The sequence below is a fragment of the Hyla sarda genome, chromosome 9 (genome assembly GCF_029499605.1).
Source record: "Hyla sarda isolate aHylSar1 chromosome 9, aHylSar1.hap1, whole genome shotgun sequence".
NCBI classification, from domain to species: Eukaryota; Metazoa; Chordata; class Amphibia; order Anura; family Hylidae; genus Hyla; species Hyla sarda.
The window spans coordinates 168,366,885-168,388,872 of NC_079197.1; the positions used below are offsets into that span (position 1 = coordinate 168,366,885).

Below are 21,988 nucleotides of genomic sequence, written 5' to 3' on the forward strand. Positions count from 1 at the left end.
ATGTAACGCATTGCCAAGCCTTATATACATGAAAATGAGCTGACTGGACCCTTTAAGGGCTTTTCCTATAGTCAAAAATGATCAACTATAAGCGGTTAGAAATATTGAAAAGCTCAAATCCATCACAGCCAATGGGCTTCACAAGGATAAGCAATCCGTTATAGATGGGAGGCCATGACACCAGTGTGAACAGAGCCTGACTGGAAGACACAAGATGATGAGACTGTTAGTGTCTGCTCATATATAATACTCAGGACTAACGAGAGTGGAGCTGATTAGTGAACACTGCAGTTTACATATAAAGATGTAGCAGAGCTGAACATGTCATGTGATGCATAAACACACAACAGGTTTGCATATGTGGGGCCCAACTATCATCTACTGACTCTGGCCCTGTTATCTTTTGCCTCAAGAGATGAGACCCCCCCCCCCCCCAACCCTCCTTATAGTCCTTGGTTCATACTCCTGGATAGAGATGAGCCGTAGACTTCTGTCTTATCTTTTTGTTTTTCAACTGTGTTTTCTTCAATATTGAGTGATGGAGCGGAGTGTTAGCGTAGCATGTGGTGCGGTGTATAGCTTAGGGAACCTGTGCTGTATATTGTACTGTCATGCTTTGTGTGAATGTAATGTAACTGAATGACGAATAAAGCTCTTTCAATACCTTTTTTTCTATTCAGGCGCTGCCCGCAAGGGATTCTGAGAGAGACATCCCTCATGAGAAGGAGGCCATGGGATTGTCTTCTAGCACCAGCAGGGGTAAGTGTAATGGACTTTGAATGTATCTCATGTATAATAAAGATTTACTTAAACCCCTTAACAACGCAGGACGTATATTTACGTCCTGCGCCGGCTCCCGCGATATGAAGCGGGATCGCGCCGCGATCCCCCATCATATCGCGTCGGTCCCGGCGCTAATCAACGGCCAGGACCCGCCCCTAATACCACACATCGCCGATTGCGGCGATGTGCGGTATTAACCCTTTAGAAGCGGCGGTCAAAGCTGACCGCCGCTTCTAAAGTGAAAGTGACCCGGCTGCTCAGTCGGGCTGTTCGGGACCGCCGCGGTGAAATCGTGGCGTCCTGAACAGCTTACAGGACACCGGGAGGGCCCTTACCTGCCTCCTCGGTGTCCGATCGGCGAATGACTGCTCCGTGCCTGAGATCCAGGCAGGAGCAGTCAAGCGCCAATAACACTGATCACATGCGTGTTAATAATCAGTGTGTGCAGTGTTATAGGTCCCTATGGGACCTATAACACTGCAAAAAAAAAAGTGTTAATAAAGGTCATTTAACCCCTTCCCTAATAAAAGTTTGAATCACCCCCCTTTTCCCATAAAAAAAATAACAGTGTAAAAAAAATATGTGGTATCTCCGCGTGCGTAAATGTCCGAACTATAAAAATATATCATTAATTAAACCGCACGGTCAATGGTGTACGCACAAAAAAATTCCAAAGTCAAAAAAAGTGCATTTTTGGTCACTTTTTATACCATTAAAAAATGAATAAAAAGTGATCAAAAAGTCCGATCAAAACAAAAATCATACCGATAAAAACTTCAGATCACGGTGCAAAAAATGAGCCCTCATACCGCCCTGTACATGGAAAAATATGACATTTTTAAGCGTATAAATTTTCCTGCATGTAGTTTTTCCAGAAGTGCGACAAAATCAAACCTTTATAGGTAGGGGATCATTTTAACCGTATGGACCTACAGAATAAGGATAAGGTGTAATTTTTACCGAAATATGCACTGCGTAGAAACGGAAGCCCCCAAAAGTTACAAAATGGCGTTTTTTCTTCGATTTTGTCGCACAATGATTTTTTTTCCCGTTACGCCGTGCATTTTTGGGTAAAATGACTGATGTCACTGCAAAGTAGAATTGGCGACGCAAAAAATAAGCCATAATATGGATTTTTAGGTGGAAAATTTAAAGGGTTATGATTTTTAAAAGGTAAGGAGGAAAAAACGAAAGTTGAAAAACCCTGCGTCCTTAAGGGGTTAAAGGGGTACTCCACTGGAAAACATTTTTTTTTAAATCAACTGGTGCCAGAAAGTTAAATAGATTTGTAAATTACTTCTATTAAAAATATTAATCCTTCCAGTACTTATCAGCTGCTGTTATGATCCACAGGAAGTTATTTTCTTTTTGAATTTCCTTTCTTCCTGGCCACAGTGCTCTCTGCTGACACCTCTGTCCATGTCAGGAACTGTCCAGAGCAGGAGAGGTTTTCTATGGGGATTTGAGGTGTCAGCAGAGAGCACTGTGGTCAGGCAGAAAGGAAATTCAAAAAGAGAACTTCCTGTGGATCATACAGCAGCTAAGTACTGGAAGGATTAAGATTTTTTTTAATAGACGTAATTTACAAATTAAACTTTCTAGCACCAGTTGATTTAAAAAAAAGGAAATGTTTTCCAGTGGAGTACCCCTTTAAACCACAAGTGTGTCCGAGCTCTCCTGGTGCTTCACTATAGTTAAAGAAGGCAAAGGCAACCTTCGGCACTGCAGATGTCTTGGACTACATCTCCCATGATGCTTTGGTAGCGTTTTGGCTGTAAGAGCATCATGGGAGAGTCCAAAACATTTTCAATTCCGGAGGTTGCCTATGCCTGGTGTACAGTGATGTCTGTGGTCAGAAAGGTCTGGATTATAACTAGTGGTGCATCGGAAAAAAAAATTGTGATGTACGTGGCCGAAAACTGATAATAGCCCATGATTCCCACGCAAGTTGTGCCGTAGATCAGTGATTTACAGTATGTGGCTCTATAGCTGGTGTAGAAGTACCACTCAGAGCATTGTCTGACAGCCTTCAGCTTTTCAGGAAATACTGGGAGTTATAGTCCTGCACCACAGATTGTTAATAACTGCTCTGTAGCACTAAATGCGTGGGTGTAGATCAGTGTTTTCCAGACAGTGCCTCCAGCTGTTGCAAAACGTCAGCCTTTGAGCGTCTAGTAATGCTGGGAGCTGGAGACACACTAGAATGCATTGTTTTAAAAACTTAGTTCCTCCAGCTGTTGCGAAACTACATCTCCCAGGATGCCCAGACATTTCTTAACCGGGCATGCTGAGAGTTGTATTTTTGCAACAGCTGCAGGCACACAGTTTTTTAAAAAACTGTTAGAGCAGTGTACCTTTATAAATATATGTACCTCCCAGCTACGAAACGCGATTTACAGAAAATAATTTCGGTGCATCCCTAGTTACAAAACCCCAGCAATCGGCGCCCTCCACAGGGGTATTGTAGTATTATGACAACCTCCCCTGTGTGATCTACATGGCTGCGAAATCGTAGATTCTGAGCTATAAAGTTCTTCGTTAAAAGAAAACAATTATTCATTGATTGAAAACCGATCGTTCAATGGCAGCAAGCAGAGATCTTTGAAAAATTGCAGAGTTAAAGATCGAGATATATTTGAAAACCTTTTTTCGTGCGGCTGCCTTTTGTAATGATAAATATTAGAGATGAGCGAACTTAACAGTAAATTCGATTCGTCACGAACTTCTCGGCTCGGCGGTTGCTGACTTTTCCTGCATAAATTAGTTCAGCTTTCCGGTGCTCCGGTGGGCTGGAAAAGGTGGATACAGTCCTAAGAAAGAGTCTCCTAGGACTGTTTCCACCCCACCGGAGCACCGGAAAGCTGAACTAATTTACGCAGGATAAGTCATCAACTGCCGAGCCGAGAAGTTCGTGACGAATCGAATTTACTGTAAGTTCGCTCATCTCTAATAAATATGCAAAGAAAAGTCATATGCGTTGGGCTGGTTCATGTAGTGATGCATCTTTTGTAGGTGATGCGGAAGTGATCCAGGATGTGTCTGTGGGCGGCCGGACGACTAAGGAGGACGACACAGTGGAGACTGAGAAGGAGAACCTGAACTTTTCTCCTCCTGCTCGAGGGCTGACAGGTAATAGTCTAGTGCAGTGGTCTCCAAACTGTGGCCCTCCAGATTTAGCAAAACTACAACTCCCAGCATGCCCGGACAGCCAACGGCTGTCCGGGCATGCTGGAAGTTGTAGTTTTGCAACAGCTGAAGGCACACTGCTTGGGAAACACTGAGACTGACAACTTGATACACGTTGGCCTTTCTACAAGACTGCACTGATGCACTGGAACAAACCTGCCCCTGTGCTAGATGTTATCCTAATGAGATTTCCACTTTTAGATAAGAATGTTTCCATTGACTGACAGCAAGCAGTGATCCTCACATGAGTATTCGATTACAATACAATGTATATTAGAACGCCGTAGAAAAATACTAGCAATGGCGCCACTGTTCTGTAATAGAGAACCTCCATCTGTTACACAACTGCAACTCCCAGCCTTGCCTAGACTGCTGGGTGCTGTAGTTTTGCAACAGCTGGAGGTCTACCGTTTGGAGACCACTGCTATACCCTGTTTTATAACCACCCTGTGAAATGCTGTCTGGGCATGCTGGGAGTTGTAGTTTTGCAACATCTGCAGTTGGTGGCCGTCCTCTGCCTGGAATCGGTAATAACTGTAGACTCTTCTTCTTGTCCCGGACAGGTCATGCATCCAAGTCCTTCCCAGCTCCTCCATCTTTGTCCTCTTCACCTCTTTCCAGCAGAGCAAAGATGTCTCTTACTGGGGCTGGAAAGACGCCTCACAACACACAATCCCTGGCCATGAGACTGCTGAATATTAACCGGGAAGGAGCAGACAAAGTGCATCGTGCAAGGAAGACCATCCCACGGGCCGGCGGTGTAAGTGTCACTGTTTCCTGCTTGTGGATTTGGGGGTCGGCTCTTGAATCTCATAGTCTGTGGATTTAATCTCTTTACCTATGTTTTCTAGATGGCGGGAGATGGGATGTTCTTTTCAGACGGAGAGAAACATGGCATAAGGAACAGAAACAGCCCAGGTATTGTAGAGCTGGAACTGTGGGGGGGAGAACTGTCCAACCTATAGCAGGAAAGATTACCAACCCCGTTCTCTCATCTCTAGACAGAGTTATTCCTTTATTAGAGATATGAACAGATTATGCCATAAATGTCTGACCAATGTGTGTTCTTCCTCTGGGACCTGGACTTCTTTTGAGATCGAGGGCCTCCACCTTGGCTGCAAGGAAGCTAGAAACAGCCGGACTGGCTGCTTTATACAGTTTTTGCTACTCCCATAGAAGTTAAAGGACAACTGTAGTGGAACACTTTTATATATTCCCGTGCCTCAAAAACAAACAAAATAAACTCACACATACCTTCCTACGAGCCCCCGTTGGTCCGGCACAGGCCTCACGGTTCTGGCAGTGCTGACCTCATTCCACTTCCTGGGGACGGGAACGCGGTGATACGCCGACGGCGTATCACCGCGTCCCCGTCCCCAGGAAGTGGAATGAGGTCAGCACTGCCGGACCGTGAGGCCTGTGCCGGACCAACGGGGGCTCGTAGGAAGGTATGTATGCGTTTATTTTGTTTGTTTTTGAGGCACGGGCATATATAAAAGTGTTCCACTACAGTTGTCCTTGAAAGGGATATTATGGAGTTTTGAAAAGTTGCTTTGAAAAAAATCTGTTTATAGACCAGCCATCCAGCTCCTTCCCCCCCCCCTCCAAAAAAATCTCCTGACTTCCTTCTGCTTTAAAAAAAAAAAATTAACAATATGCAGGACGTGTCTGCATAGCCAGTCATTGGGCTACAGGCGACACTGCTGGGGCCAGTGATTGAGTGGGTGGGACCTGCACCAAGCTTTCAGCTTGGAAACAGGAATAGGACAGATCAGGTGACCGGAAGATGCTGAAGGGAAATAGGGATTGGTAAATATAGCTTTGCATTTTGTTTTTGGTATTTTTTTTTTTTAAATTTTGCACCCAGCAACATATTAATTTATATTAAAGGGTACCTCTCATCAACAAAAACTTTTGATATATTATAGATTAATGTATGCAGAATAACTTTACAATTGCATGTTATTAAAAAATATGCTTCTTTCTATTTAATTTTCCACTTTGAAGAAATGACCACTAGGGGTCTCCCTACCAGTCCTGGCAGCAAGCATTTCAGACTCATGCTGGAGTCCTAAACACTACGAGCTGCCAGCCTGCTTTGTTCACAGCCTGTTTGGCTGTGAACAAAGCAGGCTGGCAGCTCTGAGTGTTTAGGACTCCAGCATGAGTCAGAAATGCTTGCTGACAGGACTGATCGGGAAAAATACAATAGAAAGAAGCATATTTTTCATTAACATGCTATTGGAAAGTTATTCAACATTCTTTAATCTAAAATATATCAAAAGTTTATTTGATGAGAGGCACCCTTTAAAAACGCCAATGGTGCCCCTTTAATCGTAGTTGCAAAAACAGCATAGTTCACAATAATTCGCTGCTAACACAACTCCCACTAATGTCAATAGAAGTTACATAAACTTCCCAGGCGCCTCAGCCTGGAAAAGGGGATCACAGATTGTGGACATGACGTTTAACCTCTGTGACTCGCATCTCTTAAACATTTATGGCGTATCCTGTGATTATTCCATAAATGTCCAAATGGGAATACCCCCTTCAAGAGTAAATTGTGTGCTACAAGGAGTAGTAAGCAAAGGCTTACCGGGTACACACGCAGCCAAAAACCATCACTAGTATCATCAGTGGGTATTCCCTGTATGGAGGGCCAAATACTGGAAAGACCTATATATCCCTGCGTGCCCTTCTGACTGGGTCTGTTCCTATTTTCAGATTCTACTCAGAAAAGAACTAGCGCCTTGCGTGATGCTACTATGCTCGCTGCCATGTCAAAGGACTCTGAGGTTAGTGTAACTTTCCATTCTAAATGTTTACTTCTTTGCTGGTTACTGTAATGATTAGGGTCAGACCTGCAGATCTTGTTACACCCCCATTTATTACTGGCCAAATTACAAATGATTTTTTAGGTGTGCTTTATAACATTCATGCTGTCTGGAGCTGCCACTATGGGGCGCTCACTGTATGTAGCTTTATAGAGTTTAAAGGGTTACTATCAATTAAAAAACTTTTTGACACGTTGCTCAGACATGTTAAAAGTTTTGATAGCACTCCGCTCCGCAGTTGACTGTATATGCTCCGTGTACTGATGACCCAGTAAAGTTTAAATATTTTACTACACTCCTGGTGTTGGACGGGACTTTTGCTTTACCTTTGATGGAGATTGGAGACGCTGACAATCAAGCCCGCGCACTGTCGTGGAAATATTTTCTGGTTTGTCATATTGCCTTCATGGTGAGCGTAATGCTGTGCAGTGTGGTTTGTTGTTATTGGCTATCAGCACAGCGGCAGATGTGTTGGTGGTCGGTGACATATAAGCCTCAGTGCACAGTGTTATAGCCTGGATCACCATATTGTAACTTGTCTGAGTCCACTGTGGGAGTGTCTGTGATACAGTGGCTGTAGGTGTGACACCTGATACTGTATATGTGGGAGTGGCTACTGTAACCCCTCCCTCTTTGTTGTGTACATAAATAAACTGGACACTGACCTCCTCCAGGGATTTCTTTCTATGCTGGAGGAGAAATCACTTGCTGGACCACTGACTCTGTCTGTCTGTGTTTTTTCAACTATTGCGAATTCGCTATCCTGGCAGACACCACTGAGCCCGAATTATTACAAGTCTAGATATTCTACAACAGCACAGGTGTAGTAGGTGGAGGTGGGAGCTGTTATCCAGCATTTGCAGTCGGCTGGCAGATCCAACCTTTTTGCTGCATAGACTCAGATTTGATTGAGAGCCATGTGCTATTGAGCATTTCCTTGACTTATAACTAGTGATAGCAGTGGTTCTCAGGAGTGAGACCTGGTGGGGGGGGGGGGGGAGATGCTATCACCAAAAATTGCTTTGGCAAGAAGGGGTTAATTTTGACATTTTATTTCCCTGTCAGGAACCTTCAGTGCCTTCCTCCCCAGCTCCAGGATCTTCCCGGGAACCTGACGGCATGGAGGGTGATGACTGGGAGCCTGATGTTGGGACAGAGTTCAGCCTTTTCTATGACAGCATGTCTATGGAGGACCAAATGGACACGGACAGTAAGGTAAATAATAGTCATGATAAAATCTTAACAGAGGAAGCGAATGTCTCTGACAGAAAGTGACTTTGCCTTAATGCCAGGAGGAAGAGGAGGAGGAAGAGGAAGAAGAGTCTGGGAATCAGTCAGAAAGGGTAAGCAGATCTAATCATTGCACAGAGATGATGTGTCTGCTTGATTCAGTACCGGGTAGTAAATGGTGGTCTGATCTTCCAGAGCACCAGCAGCCTTAAAAGGAAAAGCAAAAAGAAATGGAAGATGGACAAGGCCTGGCTGAAACCAACGAGGAAAAGGAAGAGGCGAGAGAGGGAGAAACCTGGAACAGGTGAGAGAACAGGGATACTTTGGGTAGATACAAGATTGGATGTGATGAGAAATGATATATATTAGGCTGAATTTTATCATGGTAGCCGCAGATCTGTCACCTTAATGTATACCCTCCTCTTGTAGCTGCTAGTACTGTAGGGGGATCACAAAGTGAGTACACAGAGGTGCCTCTGGGATCCCTGGATCTGCCTAGTGAGGGGACTCTGTCTCCCAATCACACAGGTAACTTTGTCACCCAGTACATTAACAGTGTCTGCTGTGCATGCCGGCATTGTGCCCTCACCTCATACTCTATTGACACAACCTATTCGAGCCAATCCTTTTGCTTTTTTCCCCTCACTAAAGATCCCGTGGCTGTTGTTTGCCTCTGCACCCCAATGCTATGGCTATGTGACTGTATACATTTGCATCCTTACTGACATCCTTAATTCTTTTCAGGTGTTTGCAATGAGTCGAGCTCTATGGACACTGAGCGCTTTGAAGAACTTCCCCTTTGTAGCTGTCGTATGGAGGCTCCTAGCGTGGAGAGAGTCTGTGAGCAATCTAACAATATGTGTATGGCCACTGAGAGTGTCGATGGAGAGGTGAGCACTGACTGGCATGGACTACTTGGCCTGACCACCACCATTCTAGATTAAAGGGGTACTCCGGTGGAAAACAATTCTTTTTAAATCAACCCATGCCAGAAAGTTTAAACAGATTTTTAAATTATTTCTATTTCAAAATCTTAATCCTTCCAGTACTTATCAGCAGCTGTATTATACAGAGAAAGTTCTTTTCTTTTTTTCATTTCTTTCCAGTCTGGCCACAGTGCTCTCTGCTGACACCTCTGTCCATGTCAGGAACTGTCCAGAGTAGGAGCAAATCCCCATAGCAAACCTCTCCTGCTCTGGACAGTTCCTGACATGGACAGAAGTGTCAGCAGAGAGCACTGTGGTCAGACTGGAAAGAAATTCAAAAAGAAAAGCGCTTCCTCTGTATCATACAGCTGATGATAAGTACTGGAAGGATTAAGATTTTTAAATAGAAGTAATTTACAAATCTGTTTTAAAGGGGTACTCCACCCCTAGGATAGGGGATAAGATGTCTGATCGCGGGGGGGTCCCGCCGCTGGGGACCCCCGCAATATAGCATGCAGCACCCACCGTATCTGCTTCCGGAACCGCTGGAGGTTCTGGCTCCCAACCACGGGGACGGAAGATCGTGACGTCACGACTCCGACCCCGTGTGACGTCAGGCCCCGCCCACTTAATGCAAGTCTATGGGAGGGGGCGTGACGGCTGTCACTCCCCCTCCCATAGACTTGCATTGAGGGGGCGGGGTGTGACGTCACGATCTTCTGTGGTCGGGAGCCAGAACCTCCAGCGGTTCTGGAAGCAGATACAGTTGGGTGCTGCATGCTATATTTCGGGGGTCCCCAGCGGCGGGACACCAGCGATCAGAAATCTTATCCCCTATCCTTTGGATAAGGGGATAAGATGTATAGGGGTGGAGTACCCCTTTAACTTTCTGGCACCAGTTGATTTAAAAAATAAAAAATGTTTTCCACCGGAGTACCCCTTTTAAAAACGAATTAGAACCTTGCTTGGCAACAATGCTAGTGATGGGATGTGTGAGCAACCAGCAGCCTAAAGTCTGTGTACACCAGTGCTTCCCAACCAGGGTGCCTCCAGCTGTTGCAAAACTACAACTCCCAGCATGCCCGGACAGCCAACGGCTGTCCGGGCATGCTGGGAGTTGTAGTTTTGCAACAGCTGGAGGCACCCTGGTTGGGAAGCACTGGTGTACACACAGAATCTACAGAGTTACTATTTTGCAGTGTTACAGGGGAATGGCAGGAAGTAAAGTCTTGTTCATGTAAATGACCTAATTTTTATCACTCTTATTTTAGCTCAGTGGATGTAATGCTCCCATCACCAAGCGGGAGACCATGCGTCCTTCCAGCAAGGTACCTCTCATGGTCCTATGTGAAAGCCACCGTGCCAGAATGGTCAAACATCACTGCTGCCCCGGATGTGGATACTTCTGCACCAGTGTAAGTACCCTTCATAAACCTGGTACAATCAAAAGGGCCCCGTACACTTTAGACAGATGTTAGGTCCCTGCTGACTCAAGTGAGACTGGCCAACCATCTAATGTGTGTGGGTGTCCCAGTAAGAGGAAATAAATATCAGTCCTGTTGGATTCCAACATGCCTGAACCTTTTATTTACATGAGAAATACGCTGCTGTTAGAGGTGTCTGGAAGCTGCATATTCCCTTCTTCCTATTAAGAACATATCCACGTTTGGCAGAACTGAGCATATACGTGTATGGGGGCTGGGAGAAATAGATGTCTGCGTTAGCGTTCAGCTGACTTCCATTTAAGTTGTTTGGGTACCCTTCAAAGGCACACTGGCTACGAAACACTTTTCTTGTCGCAAAAAAAGATTTTTTTAACCACGTCAGTGTTTTAGCTATAAAGTAGACATCCTTTGCAACTGCTAAAAGCATTCTGGGCGTTGTAGTTTTGCAACAGCTGGAGGCACACTGGTTACAAAACTTTTTTTATTTTTTTTCTAATGAACTGGTGCCAGAAAGTTAAACAGATTTGTAAATTACTTCTATTAAAAAATCTTAATCCTTTTGCCACTTTTTAGCAGCTGTATACTACAGAGGAAATTCTTTTCATTTAGAATTTTTTTTTGTGTTGTCCACAGTGCTCTCTGCTGAGACCTGATGCCCATATCAGGAACTGTCCAGAGCCCTGCATGTCTTCAGTGTACAGGGCCCTGCTTGTCCTCAGTGCGCAGGGCCCTGCTTGTCCTCAGTGTGCAGAGCCCCGCTTGTCCTCTGTGTACAGGGCCCTGCTTGTCCTCAGTGTACAGGGCCCCGCTTGTCCTCTGTGTACAGAGCCCCACTTGTCCTCGGTGTACAGAGCCCCACTTGTCCTCGGTGTACAGAGCCCCGCTTGTCCTCGGTGCGCAGGGCCCCGCTTGTCCTCAGTGCGCAGGGCCCCGCTTGTCCTCGGTGCGCAGGGCCCCGCTTGTCCTCGGTGCGCAGGGCCCCGCTTGTCCTCGGTGCGCAGGGCCCTGCTTGTCCTCGGTGCGCAGGGCCCTGCTTGTCCTCGGTGCGCAGGGCCCTGCTTGTCCTCGGTGTGCAGGGCCCCGCTTGTCCTCGGTGTACAGGGACCCGCTTGTCCTCGGTGTACAGGGACCCGCTTGTCCTCGGTGTACAGGGCCCCGCTTGTCCTCGGTGTACAGGGCCCCGCTTGTCCTCGGTGTACAGGGCCCCGCTTGTCCTCGGTGTACAGGGCCCCGCTTGTCCTCGGTGTACAGAGCCCCGCTTGTCCTCGGTGTACAGAGCCCCGCTTGTCCTCGGTGCGCAGGGCCCTGCTTGTCCTCGGTGTATAGAGCCCCGCTTGTCCTCGGTGTATAGGGCCCCGCTTGTCCTCGGTGTGCAGGGCCCCGCTTGTCCTCGGTGTGCAGAGCCCCGCTTGTCCTCGGTGCTCAGGGCCCTGCTTGCCCTCGGTGTACAGAGCCCTGCTTGTCCACCCACACCTCCTGTATTTGGACTACTCACAAAGACACACAGGCAATAGCTGTAGGGACAAAAATATACACATTTTTTAACCAACGTCTATTACAAATATACATATAATGGTATTATCTACATTATATAAAAAGTTTTTGTTGACCATAGGTAGACTTTAACTATAGATGAGTTCTTCTGATTTTACAATGTTATGAGTATTTCTTTAAGTTTGGACTATAGTACAACCTTCTGTATAATTTTATTTATTCTCTTCTTACCCAATCTGCAGGGGACGTTCCTGGAGTGCCATCCAGACTTCAGGATCAATCATCGCTTTCACAGGGCCTGTGTCTCTCCTTTAAATGGAATCATTTTCTGTCCTCACTGCGGTGAGGATGCGTCCGAAGCGGAGCAGATAACTGTAGCAAAAGCCGATACCCCTGTGCCTGTTCCTGCCCCACCTCCGCATGATGGCAGTGGGCCGGGAAGGGCAGACACTACACAGCCCAGGTGAGTTCAGTAGCCCTCCTTCTATCCCTGCTTCTGCTTTATGTTAGGTTGATGCATTTATCCCTTTCATGGCATTTGTTTTCACTATTAGTGCACGGATGAGCGGTGTAGGTGACGGTAAACGTTCCCTTGATGATTCAGCCCTCAATGCTGACGGCCCTTCTGTTCTTCTACCATCTGGGGCGTCTCTCAGTACTGCCGGTCTGCCCCCTGGTCCTGCCCGTGATGCCCTACAGAAAGCCTTGCTGTCCCAAGAGACTGACAAGTATGAGACTGTTTCCTTGCTGCATGTTGTGGTCTCCTCGCCTCTTTCCCTGTATAATTTAATGTTCCTGTTTTTTACAGTCTAAACCAGCAAAAGCGAGAAGGAAGAAGCAGAAAGAAGATCCGCTACAACTCCAGGCAGCTCTACCTTAGTGTCAAGGCTGGGGAGTTGCAGAAAGTCCTGCTCATGTTAAGTAAGTGCCTTGCCTCCACATCATACCTTATACCCTATTCTCCAGGCCAGTGTTTCCCAACCAGGGTGCCTCCAGCTGTTGCAAAACTACAACTCCCAGCATGCCCGGACAGCCGAAGGCTGTCCGGGCATGCTGGGAGTTGTAGTTTTGCAACAGCTGGAGGCACACTGGCTACGAAACACTGTCTTGTCGCAAAAAAAGTTTTTTTTAACCAGGTCAGTGTTTTAGCTATAAAGTAGATATCCTTTGCAACTACTAAAAGCATTCTGGGCATTGTAGTTTTGCAACAGCTGGAGGCACACTGGTTACAAAACACTGTCTTGTCGTAAAAAATTTTTTTTTAACAGTGACGGTGTTTTAGCTATAAAGTAGACATCCTTTGCAACAGCTTAAAGCATTCTGGGAGTTGTAGTTTTGCAACAGCTGGAGGCACACTGGCTACGAAACATTGTCCTGTCGCAAAAAGATTTTTTTTTTTTAACCAGATCAGTGTTTTAGCTATAAAGTAGACATCCTTTGCAACTGCTAAAAGCATGCTGGGAGTTGTAGTTTTTCAACAGCTGGAGGCACCCTGGTTGGGAAACACTGCTCCAGGCAATGGGATCTTTTGTCTGCTCTTTATCTCTGGGCACTGCTGCCAGAATAGTTATTGGAAAGAGAGAAGCATTTTGTTTATATGAGACTTCTCTGTGCAATCTGCTCTTATCCCAGCAGTAAAGGACCCTCTACGTTTACTATGTAAACATTAAATCCCTCCCCCCCCCCCCCCTAAATGTACGACACTACTATGCTCCATTGTTTTGTTGCTATTATTTGCAGATTTTGAGATTTCCACAGCAGCAGATTATGCACTTTCTTGCACAAAGTTCCATGTCTTTTCTGTTTATATTCTGTTTTAGTGGATAACCAAGACTCCAATTTCCTGAACGATCAGCAGTTAAAGAGAAGCCCCCTCCACGCTGCCGCACAGAGAGGAAGTCTGGAGCTGTGTCATATCCTCGTACAGGTGCAGTACTGCTGCTCGCTGGCACTCAGTCATGCTTCCATTTAGGCTTTTTTTTTAATTTTTTTTTTTTAGTTTATGTTAAAGGGGTACTCCGGTGAAAAACATATCAACTGGCTCCAGAAAGTTAAACAGATTTGTAAATTACTTCTATTTAAAAAAAATCTTAATTCTACCAGTACTTATTAGCTGCTGAAGTGGTGTAGTTCTTTTATGTCTGACAACAGTGCTCTCTGCTGACACCTCTGTCTGTCTCAAGAACTGTCCAGAGCAGGAGAGGTTTGCTATGGGGATTTTCTCCGGCTCTGGACAGTTCCTGAGACAGACAGAGGTGTCAGCAGAGAGCACTGTGGTCAGACAGAAAAGAACAACTCAACTTCAGCAGCTGATAGGTACTGGTAGGATTAAGATATTTTAATCGAAGTAATTTACAAATCTGTTTTAACTTTCTGGAGCCAGTTGATATGAAAAAAAAAAAATAATGTTTTTTCACCGGAATACCCCTTTTAACGCGGTCGTGTTTTCCCTTTCAGGCGGGTGCCAACTTCAACGCCAATGACAAGGTTCTCCGTACCCCTCTTCTAGAAGCCATTGTCAACAATCATTTGGAAATTGCCAAATATTTGGTTCAATGTGGCGCTTGTGTGTACCACCAGGTAAGGCCACACATCCAGAATAAAATACAGACACATTGGCCCAGATTTACTAAACTGAAAGCAGACAAGGTTTATAGTTTTTGTTTTACTTGTTTTTTTTATTTTTATTTTTTATTGTATCATTTAGAGTTTTCCCAATAGATCTCTCAAGTGTTTGTCAGATTTTTCCAAATTTTGCACTGACTGACAAAGCACTCTGACTCCGAAACACTAAAAGGGGCGTGTCTATTAATTTTCATATGTTTCGATATATTTACTAAAGGTTTTTCCACACTTAATGGTGCAAATTGTCTCATATTGGCTCAACAGAACGGTGTGGTGTTTGCACTTTTCTGACCAACTTTTTTGACATTAGTGACTTTAGTTGAACGCCGCGTCTAAAGTAAAAGTAAACCAATGCCAGTTATCTCGGGGCTGTTCGGGATCACCGTGGTGAAATCGCATTATCCCGAACAGCTGTAGGACAGCAGGAGGGTCCCCTTACCTGCCTCCTGGTGTCCGATCGCCGAATGACTGCTCAGTGCCTGAGATCCAGGCATAAGCAGTCAAGCGGCAGAATCATTGATCAATGGTTTCCTGTGAGAAACCATTGATCAATGTAAAAGATCAGTGTGTGCAGTGTTATAGGTCCCTATGGGAGCTATAACATTGCAAAAAAAAGGGGGGAAAAAGTGAATAAAGATCATTTAACCCCTTCCCTAATAAAAGTTTGAATCACCCCCCTTTTCCCATTAAAAAATAAAATAAAAGTGTAAAGAAAAATAAACATATATGGAACCTGCAGCTATCACCTCCCTGTCAAACCCACTTGCATCAGATATAGGTAGCTGGGATTCCGAAAACATATACATATATTTATCATGGTTTTCTTACCAGGGAGCCTCCAGCTGTTGCTAAACTAAAACTCCCAGCATGCCTGGACAGCCGTTGGCTGTCCAGGCATGCTGGGAGTTGTAGTTTAGCAACAGCTGGAGGCACCGTGGTTGGGAAACACTGATGTATATCATGCTGTCTGTTCTCAATCTTGGCTTCTTTCTGTGCAGCTTTTGTGCTATAGTCCTTTAGTGTCTAGTTCAGGAGCAGACATTAGTTTCATAGGATGTAGTGTCCGCTTACACATTTCTTAGGAGAATCTAAGCCTTGTAACAGCTGGAGACACCCTGGTTGGGAAACACTGATATAAACATAAATGAGCACTCTTTTTTTGTTTTTGGAATCCCAGCTACCTACTGTTGACGCAAGTAGGTTCGATGGGGCTGTGATAGCTGCAGGTTCCAGAGGTGGAATCTTCACCTATCGGACATTTATGGTGTATTCTGTGGAAATGTCATAAAGGTTTGACTCGGGAACAACAATTTTCTTGAAAGGGTAATCATTAGCCTAGATTTTCTAAGATTGTAGGGATATAACATGGCTGTAGAGCTGTCTGAGTTAAACCTGTTTCTCTATCGGCTCCATTGGGGGACACAGACTCTGGGTATATGCTGCTGTCTCTAGGAGGCTTGACACTATGGTAACCAAAAAGTTGTCTCCTCCCAGCAGGATATACCCGCCTCCAGGCCACTGAGCAATTCAGTTTTTGCTTAGTGTCTTAAGGAGGTGGACATGGTCTGGTTTTCTCCAGACCAAGTCTCATATTTTTTATTTTATTAGGTTTAGGGAATGTGTTAGTTCTTTATTCCTTTTTATTTCTGTTTTCAGGTGGGGACTCAGGAACTGCGGTTCACTGTTTCCCCATTGCGAGAGGTGGCAGGCATCTTGGATGTACTGTTAACCCCCTCTCGCCAACAGTCAGTGCTTGGGGTTGTACCTCACGGGTCCGGGTCCCCCTACCTCCCTGTTCACCTCGCTATGAGCTTGGCTTGCCGCAGGTGAAAATGCTGACTGAAGACTACAGTCTGAAGACTTCTTTAGGTAAGTGCTTCAGCATAGGTGAGTATCTTTTTCTCCCTAGGTCTTGCAACAGCTGGAGACCCTTTGTTTTTTTTTTGGCCCTATCCTACAGAAGCTGGGATTGGCCGGGGGATACTTATTCCCTGCAGGGGGAGTATTTTTTATTATATGGGGGGCAGTGGAGCTATGGGGCAGTGTTTGTCTGTACGGGCACTTTATTAGAAGCGTGTGTTTTACTGTACACGCCGCAGGCTTCTCCCTGTGGGCGGCTTGCGCCCTTTTTACTCTCACTTTCGGCAGCCGCGGCTGCCGACGGTACTCCGCCCGCTCCGTTCCCGGGCGCACAGGACTCGCTACAAGCGGCATGTGCGCTCGGGGTTCAGAGCGGGCGCCATTACAGAGGAGTCCGGCTGTATATCTTCAACGGCCCGGCGGAAGTTAGCTCCGCCCACCTGGCCGCATAAGCGCCTCAGCAGCATGAAAAGGGCCACCAATCGGCACTGTGCGTACGTTGGGACCGTGCAGGGGCCAATCACAGAGCTTATTCCCCTGACCCGGCCTCTTCCTCCTATTGGCCAGTGTCTTTTCTCTCTCCCTCAGCACGGTGCAGAGTTCTCCTCACAGCAGCTGCCTTGGGACACAGACTCTGGGTGAGACTGTTCATTTTTTTTGTCATGTCCGTGCCCAGAACTGTTCCTCCCTCCAAGCAGATTCCAGAAATATTAGTTACCCATTACGCTTGTAAAAGCTGCTCTGCAAAAATGTCAGGTTCTGCTGAACCCATTTGTTCTGCCTGCTCCACTGCTCCCCCAGAGCCCCCTGCTATTTCTAACCCAGGTGCCCCTTCAGACCTGGTGGGTTCGGCCGCCCCTCCAGCCTGGGTTTCCTCCCTCTCCCAGTCTATATCCGACTTGGCACAGGTCTCCCGTTCTGTGGTGACTGCCTTGAGAGGTCTACCCTTCACCGGCCCTCTAGAAGGTCCCGTTCCCCTTCTCCCTACGCTTTGCATAAGTGTAATAGGGGTGTCTCCTCTGACTCTTCCCAGGAGTCTACTGGTAGGCACGGGCGTTCCTCTCGCAGGTCTCGCCTGACCACTTCTTCAGGCCACACGTGTCATTCTTCTAGAGGACGTTCCCGGGGTCACCGCTCTGGCTCTCCTGAGCCACGTACCAGGTCGGAGTCTCCCTCTTCTAGGGCCGCCTCCACTCGTTCACACTCTCCTGGAGAGATAGCGGCCGAGGGTTCCGATTCGGCATCCAATTCAGAGGACCGTTCGGACTCAGTGGACACAGTTATGGCCATAAGAGACCTTTAACCTAGAGGACCCAGGAACTTCGGACGCAGCTCCAGAAGTATCCTTTCATCGTGCCGGACCGGCTCTCACACTGAATTTGAGTCCATTCTAGAATCTGCCTGGAAGCACCCTGAGAAGAAGTTTCAGGGACTGAAGAAGGTCCAAGCGCGATATCCATTCGCCAAGGACCTTGTCTCCAAAGTGACTTCCTCTCCGTCGGTGGATCCTCCGGTTTCCCGCCTCTCTAAAGCTACTACTTTGCCGCTGGCGGATGCAGCTGCCTTCCAGGATCCAGCAGACAAAAAGGTTGAGTCGTTAGCGAAGTATACCTTTGAAGCAGCGGGTTCTTCCCTGCTTCCTGCCTTTGCCTCCACCTGGGTGTCTAAGGTGCTCTCGGTTTGGCAGTCCCAACTCGGTCAGGGCATTCTTTCAGGTTCTCCTCCGGAAGAACTGTCTGCTCTGGCCCTCCAATGTTCCAAAGCTATGTTCTGCTTCCTTGCACTCAGCTAGCTGCGCTGCCTATGCCACCGGTAATCTATTGGCCCTCCGTCGTTCCATCTGGCTTAAAACGTGGAAAGCGGACGCTGCATCTAAGAAGTCTCTCACCGAGATTCCTTTTACTGGTTCCCGTCTTTTTGGCAAGCGCCTGGATGAGATTATCTCTGAGGCGACAGGGGGCAAGAGCTCTTTATTACCTCAAAACAAGTCTAGTACTTCTTTCCGTAGGAAGTCTTCTTCCTTTCGGACGTCTGGCCCCTCTAAAGGGTCCAACCAGGCGCCTCCACAGGACAAGAAGGTTCCCTTTTTCAAGGCCCGTCTCTCGTGGAAGTCGGACACCAACCGTCCCGACCATTTTGCGGCCAAAGCGGGCAACCGCAAACCCACTTCTGCATGAAGGGACGCCCCCACCCGCAGCTATTTTCTGGGTGGGAGGTCGTCTCTTGCTTTTTCGAGACATTTGGACCACACACATTCAGGATTCCTGGGTCAGGGACGTGTTGTCCAACGGATACCGGATAGAATTTGCCTCCCTTCCGAGGGATCGTTTTTTCCAGTCCCATGCTCCCCGATCTCCCTCGCTTGCGAGGTGATTTCGGGAGGCTCTTCAGTCCCTTCTCGTCCAGGGTGTCATCATCCCAGTTCCTTCAAGGGAACGCTTTCGGGGTTTTTATTCCAATCTTTTCATGGTTCCCAAGAAAAACGGTTCTGTGCGGCCAATCCTGGATCTCAAACGTCTCAACCACCATCTTCTTATCCCCCATTTCTGAATGGAATCTCTCCGTTCGGTGGTGGCATCTATGGATCTAGAAGAGTTTCTTTCCTCGGTGGACATCAACGATGCCTACCTCCACGTTACAATTTTTCCCGGACACCAGCGGTACCTCCGCTTTGCGGTTCCGGAAGGTCATTATCAATTTGTGGCTCTCCCCTTCGGTCTGGCCACAGCACCACGAGTCTTTACCAAGATTCTGGCGCCTGTGGTAGCTCTGTTACGGTCAAGAGGGGTCTCGGTGATACCCTTCTTGGACGACCTTCTCATCAAAGCCCCCACCAGAGCCCAGGCTCTGGAGAATGTGAGCCTCCCTCTTCAGACCTTATGTCGCTTCGGGTGGATGGTCAACCGAGACAAGTCAGTTCTCTCCCCCACCCAGTCTCTGGTCTTCATGGGGCTTCAGTTCGACTCTGCCTCGGCTCGAATTCGCCTTCCGCTGGACAAACGTCTGGCCCTCTTGTCGGGAGTCCACTCCCTCCGGACACCATCCCTGGTCTCCATCCGTACTTGCATGGAAGTCCTGGGTCGGATGGTGGCAGCCATGGAGGCCGTACCCTTTGCCCAGTTTCATTACCGTCCTCTTCAGCTGGCGATTCTTGCACGATGGGACAGGTCCCCTCTCTCTCTTGATCGCAAGATTGTTCTCCCGCTCCGGACTTGGCGGTCTCTGCGCTGGTTGCTCCGCTCCCCCCTTCTTCTTCAGGGGCATTCGTTCCTCCCCCTCCACTGGAAGGTTGTCACGACGGACGCCAGCCTGTCGGGTTGGGTTATTTTTTTTTTTTTTTTAGGGATCAGACGGTTCAAGGCCTCTGGTCTCCCCAAGTAGCCCTTCTTTCCATAAACATTCTGGAACTGAGGGCGATTTATCTTTGTCTGAAGCATTGGGAGTCCCTGCTTCTGGGTCACCCTGTCCGCGTCCAGTCGGACAATGCCACAGCTGTGGCATACATCAATCGGCAGGGCGGCACTTGCAGCTCAGTGGCCATGTCCGAGGTGACAAAGATCCTCCTCTGGGCGGAACAAGTGGTTCCAGCCATTTTGGCGATTCACATTCCGGGAGTTCTCAGTTGGGAAGCGGATTTCCTCAGTCGGTCCTCAGCCGACCCCGGAGAGTGGTCTCTTCTTCCGGAGGTGTTCGCGGAGATCTGCGACCTCTGGGGGACCCCGGACGTGGAACTCTTCGCGCCTTGACAAAGCCGGAAAGTTCCGAAGTTTGTGTCAATGTCTAGGGACCCCCTGGCTCTAGCCGCTAATGCCTTAGTAATTCTGTGGTCGGACTTTGTCCTGCCCTACCTGTTCCCTCCTCTCCCTCTCCTTCCCAGGGTTCTGAGGAAGATCAAGGTGGAAGGAGTCCCCGCCATTCTAGTGGCTCCAGATTGGCCTCGAAGGGCATGGTACACCGACGTGGTCTGGCTTCTGGACGACGTTCCGTTCCGCCTTCCTCTTCGTCCAGACCTACTGTCACAGGGTCCCATTTGCCACCCCAATTTACAGTCGCTACATTTGACGGCGTGGCGGTTGAGACCGCGGTTCTAAGGGCCCGCAGCTTCTCTTCCCAGGTAATTTGCACCATGCTTAGGGCTCGCAAGCCCTCCTCTGCGAAAATTTACCACCGTACCTGTCGTTCTTACTTTTGTTGGTGCGAAGCTCATTCTTTTTTCTCCAGTTACCTTTTCCGTGCCCCGTCTCCTTTCCTTTATACAGTCGAGATTGGAACTAGGGCTTGCTCTCGGTTCCCTTAAGGGTCAGGTTTCGGCCCTTTCTATTCTTTTTCAGCGTCCTCTGGCTTCCAATTCTCATGTCCGGACCTTCCTCCAAGGAGTGGCACATGCAGCCCCTCCTTACTGGTCCCCTTCTCCCCCTTAGGACTTGAACTTTGTTCTAGGCGCTCTCCAGGGTGCACCCTTTGAGCCCCTTAGGGAGGTTCCCCTTCGCCTCCTTTCCTGGAAAGTGGCTTTTCTTATAGCTATTACTTCCATTAGGAGAGTTTCTGAACTGGCAGCTCTCTCCTGCCGTTCCCCTTTCCTGATAATTCATCAGGACAAGGTTGTTTTCCGACCAGATCCGTCTTTCTTGTCTAAAGTCGTTTCGGCCTTTCATCTCAACGAGGACCTTTTGTCCCGCTCCTTCTCATCCCAGGGAGCGTCTGCTTCACAAATTGATTGTGGTTCGGGCGGTTCGGACTTATCTTTCTGTCACCTCTGCCTTTCGTCAGTGCGATTCTTTTTTCGTCCTTACGGAAGGTCGTCCGAAGGGACAGCCTGCTTCTAAGGCCACCATTTCTCGGTGGATCCGATGTGCTATTTCGGAAGCTTATTGCTGCAAGGGGAGGACCCCACCCTTCAGGGTTCTGGCTCATTCCACCCGCTCTGTGAGAGCATCCTGGGCTCTCCGAAACAAGGCCTCGGCCTCGCAGATCTGTAAAGCGGCCACCTGGTCGTCTTTGCACACTTTTTCGAAAGTCTATCTGGTTCATACCTTCGCATTGGCTGATGCTAGTCTAGTCTGGGCCGTAAAGTGTTGCAGGCGGCGGTGGTACAGCCGACTGCCTGACCTTTTTTCTCTGCCCACCCACAGGATGGCTTTGGTACGTCCCATAGTCTGTGTCCCCCAATGGAGCCGATAGAGAAAAGGAGATTTTTTTAGACTTAACGTAAAATCTTTCTCGAAGGATCCATTGGGGGACACAGCTCCCGACCCTTTTCTGGGGTTCCTTTTCGGTTATCTGTCCGAGAGAGTGTTCAGTTATTGTTTCTTCGGGTTCTCGGACAGTTCATGTTTTTTTTCCTTTGACCTGTCGGTCTCCTCCTACTGCTCTGAGACTAAACTGAATTGCTCAGTGGCCTGAAGGCGGGTATATCCTGCTAGGAGGAGCCGACTTTTTGGTTACCATAGTGTCAACCTCCTAGAGACAGCAATATATACCCAGAGTCTGTGTCCCCAATGGATCCTTCGAGAAAGAGAGATTTTACGGTAAGTCTAAAAAAAAATCTCCTTTTTTCCTTGGATCATAACTGATCTACCGTTTTAATCACTTGTATTAACACTAA

General features: G+C 47.5%; 1 protein-coding gene across 2 annotated transcripts in view; it reads left to right on the forward strand.

The window, feature by feature from the left end:
* EHMT2 (euchromatic histone lysine methyltransferase 2) overlaps positions 1-21,988 on the forward strand; it is a 37,364-nt gene that overhangs the window by 2,356 nt on the left and 13,020 nt on the right. The window contains exons 2-17 of one of the 2 annotated variants that reach the window (XM_056539167.1): positions 681-759; positions 3,796-3,912; positions 4,533-4,729; positions 4,821-4,887; positions 6,694-6,764; positions 7,869-8,018; positions 8,096-8,146; positions 8,229-8,337; positions 8,463-8,561; positions 8,778-8,923; positions 10,231-10,374; positions 12,141-12,361; positions 12,453-12,626; positions 12,707-12,819; positions 13,719-13,825; positions 14,356-14,478. In XM_056539167.1, coding sequence (XP_056395142.1) covers positions 681-759; positions 3,796-3,912; positions 4,533-4,729; positions 4,821-4,887; positions 6,694-6,764; positions 7,869-8,018; positions 8,096-8,146; positions 8,229-8,337; positions 8,463-8,561; positions 8,778-8,923; positions 10,231-10,374; positions 12,141-12,361; positions 12,453-12,626; positions 12,707-12,819; positions 13,719-13,825; positions 14,356-14,478 — 1,968 coding nt within the window. The remainder of the gene's footprint in view (positions 1-680; positions 760-3,795; positions 3,913-4,532; positions 4,730-4,820; positions 4,888-6,693; positions 6,765-7,868; positions 8,019-8,095; positions 8,147-8,228; positions 8,338-8,462; positions 8,562-8,777; positions 8,924-10,230; positions 10,375-12,140; positions 12,362-12,452; positions 12,627-12,706; positions 12,820-13,718; positions 13,826-14,355; positions 14,479-21,988) is intronic. The other variant, XM_056539168.1, reaches the window with a different exon arrangement.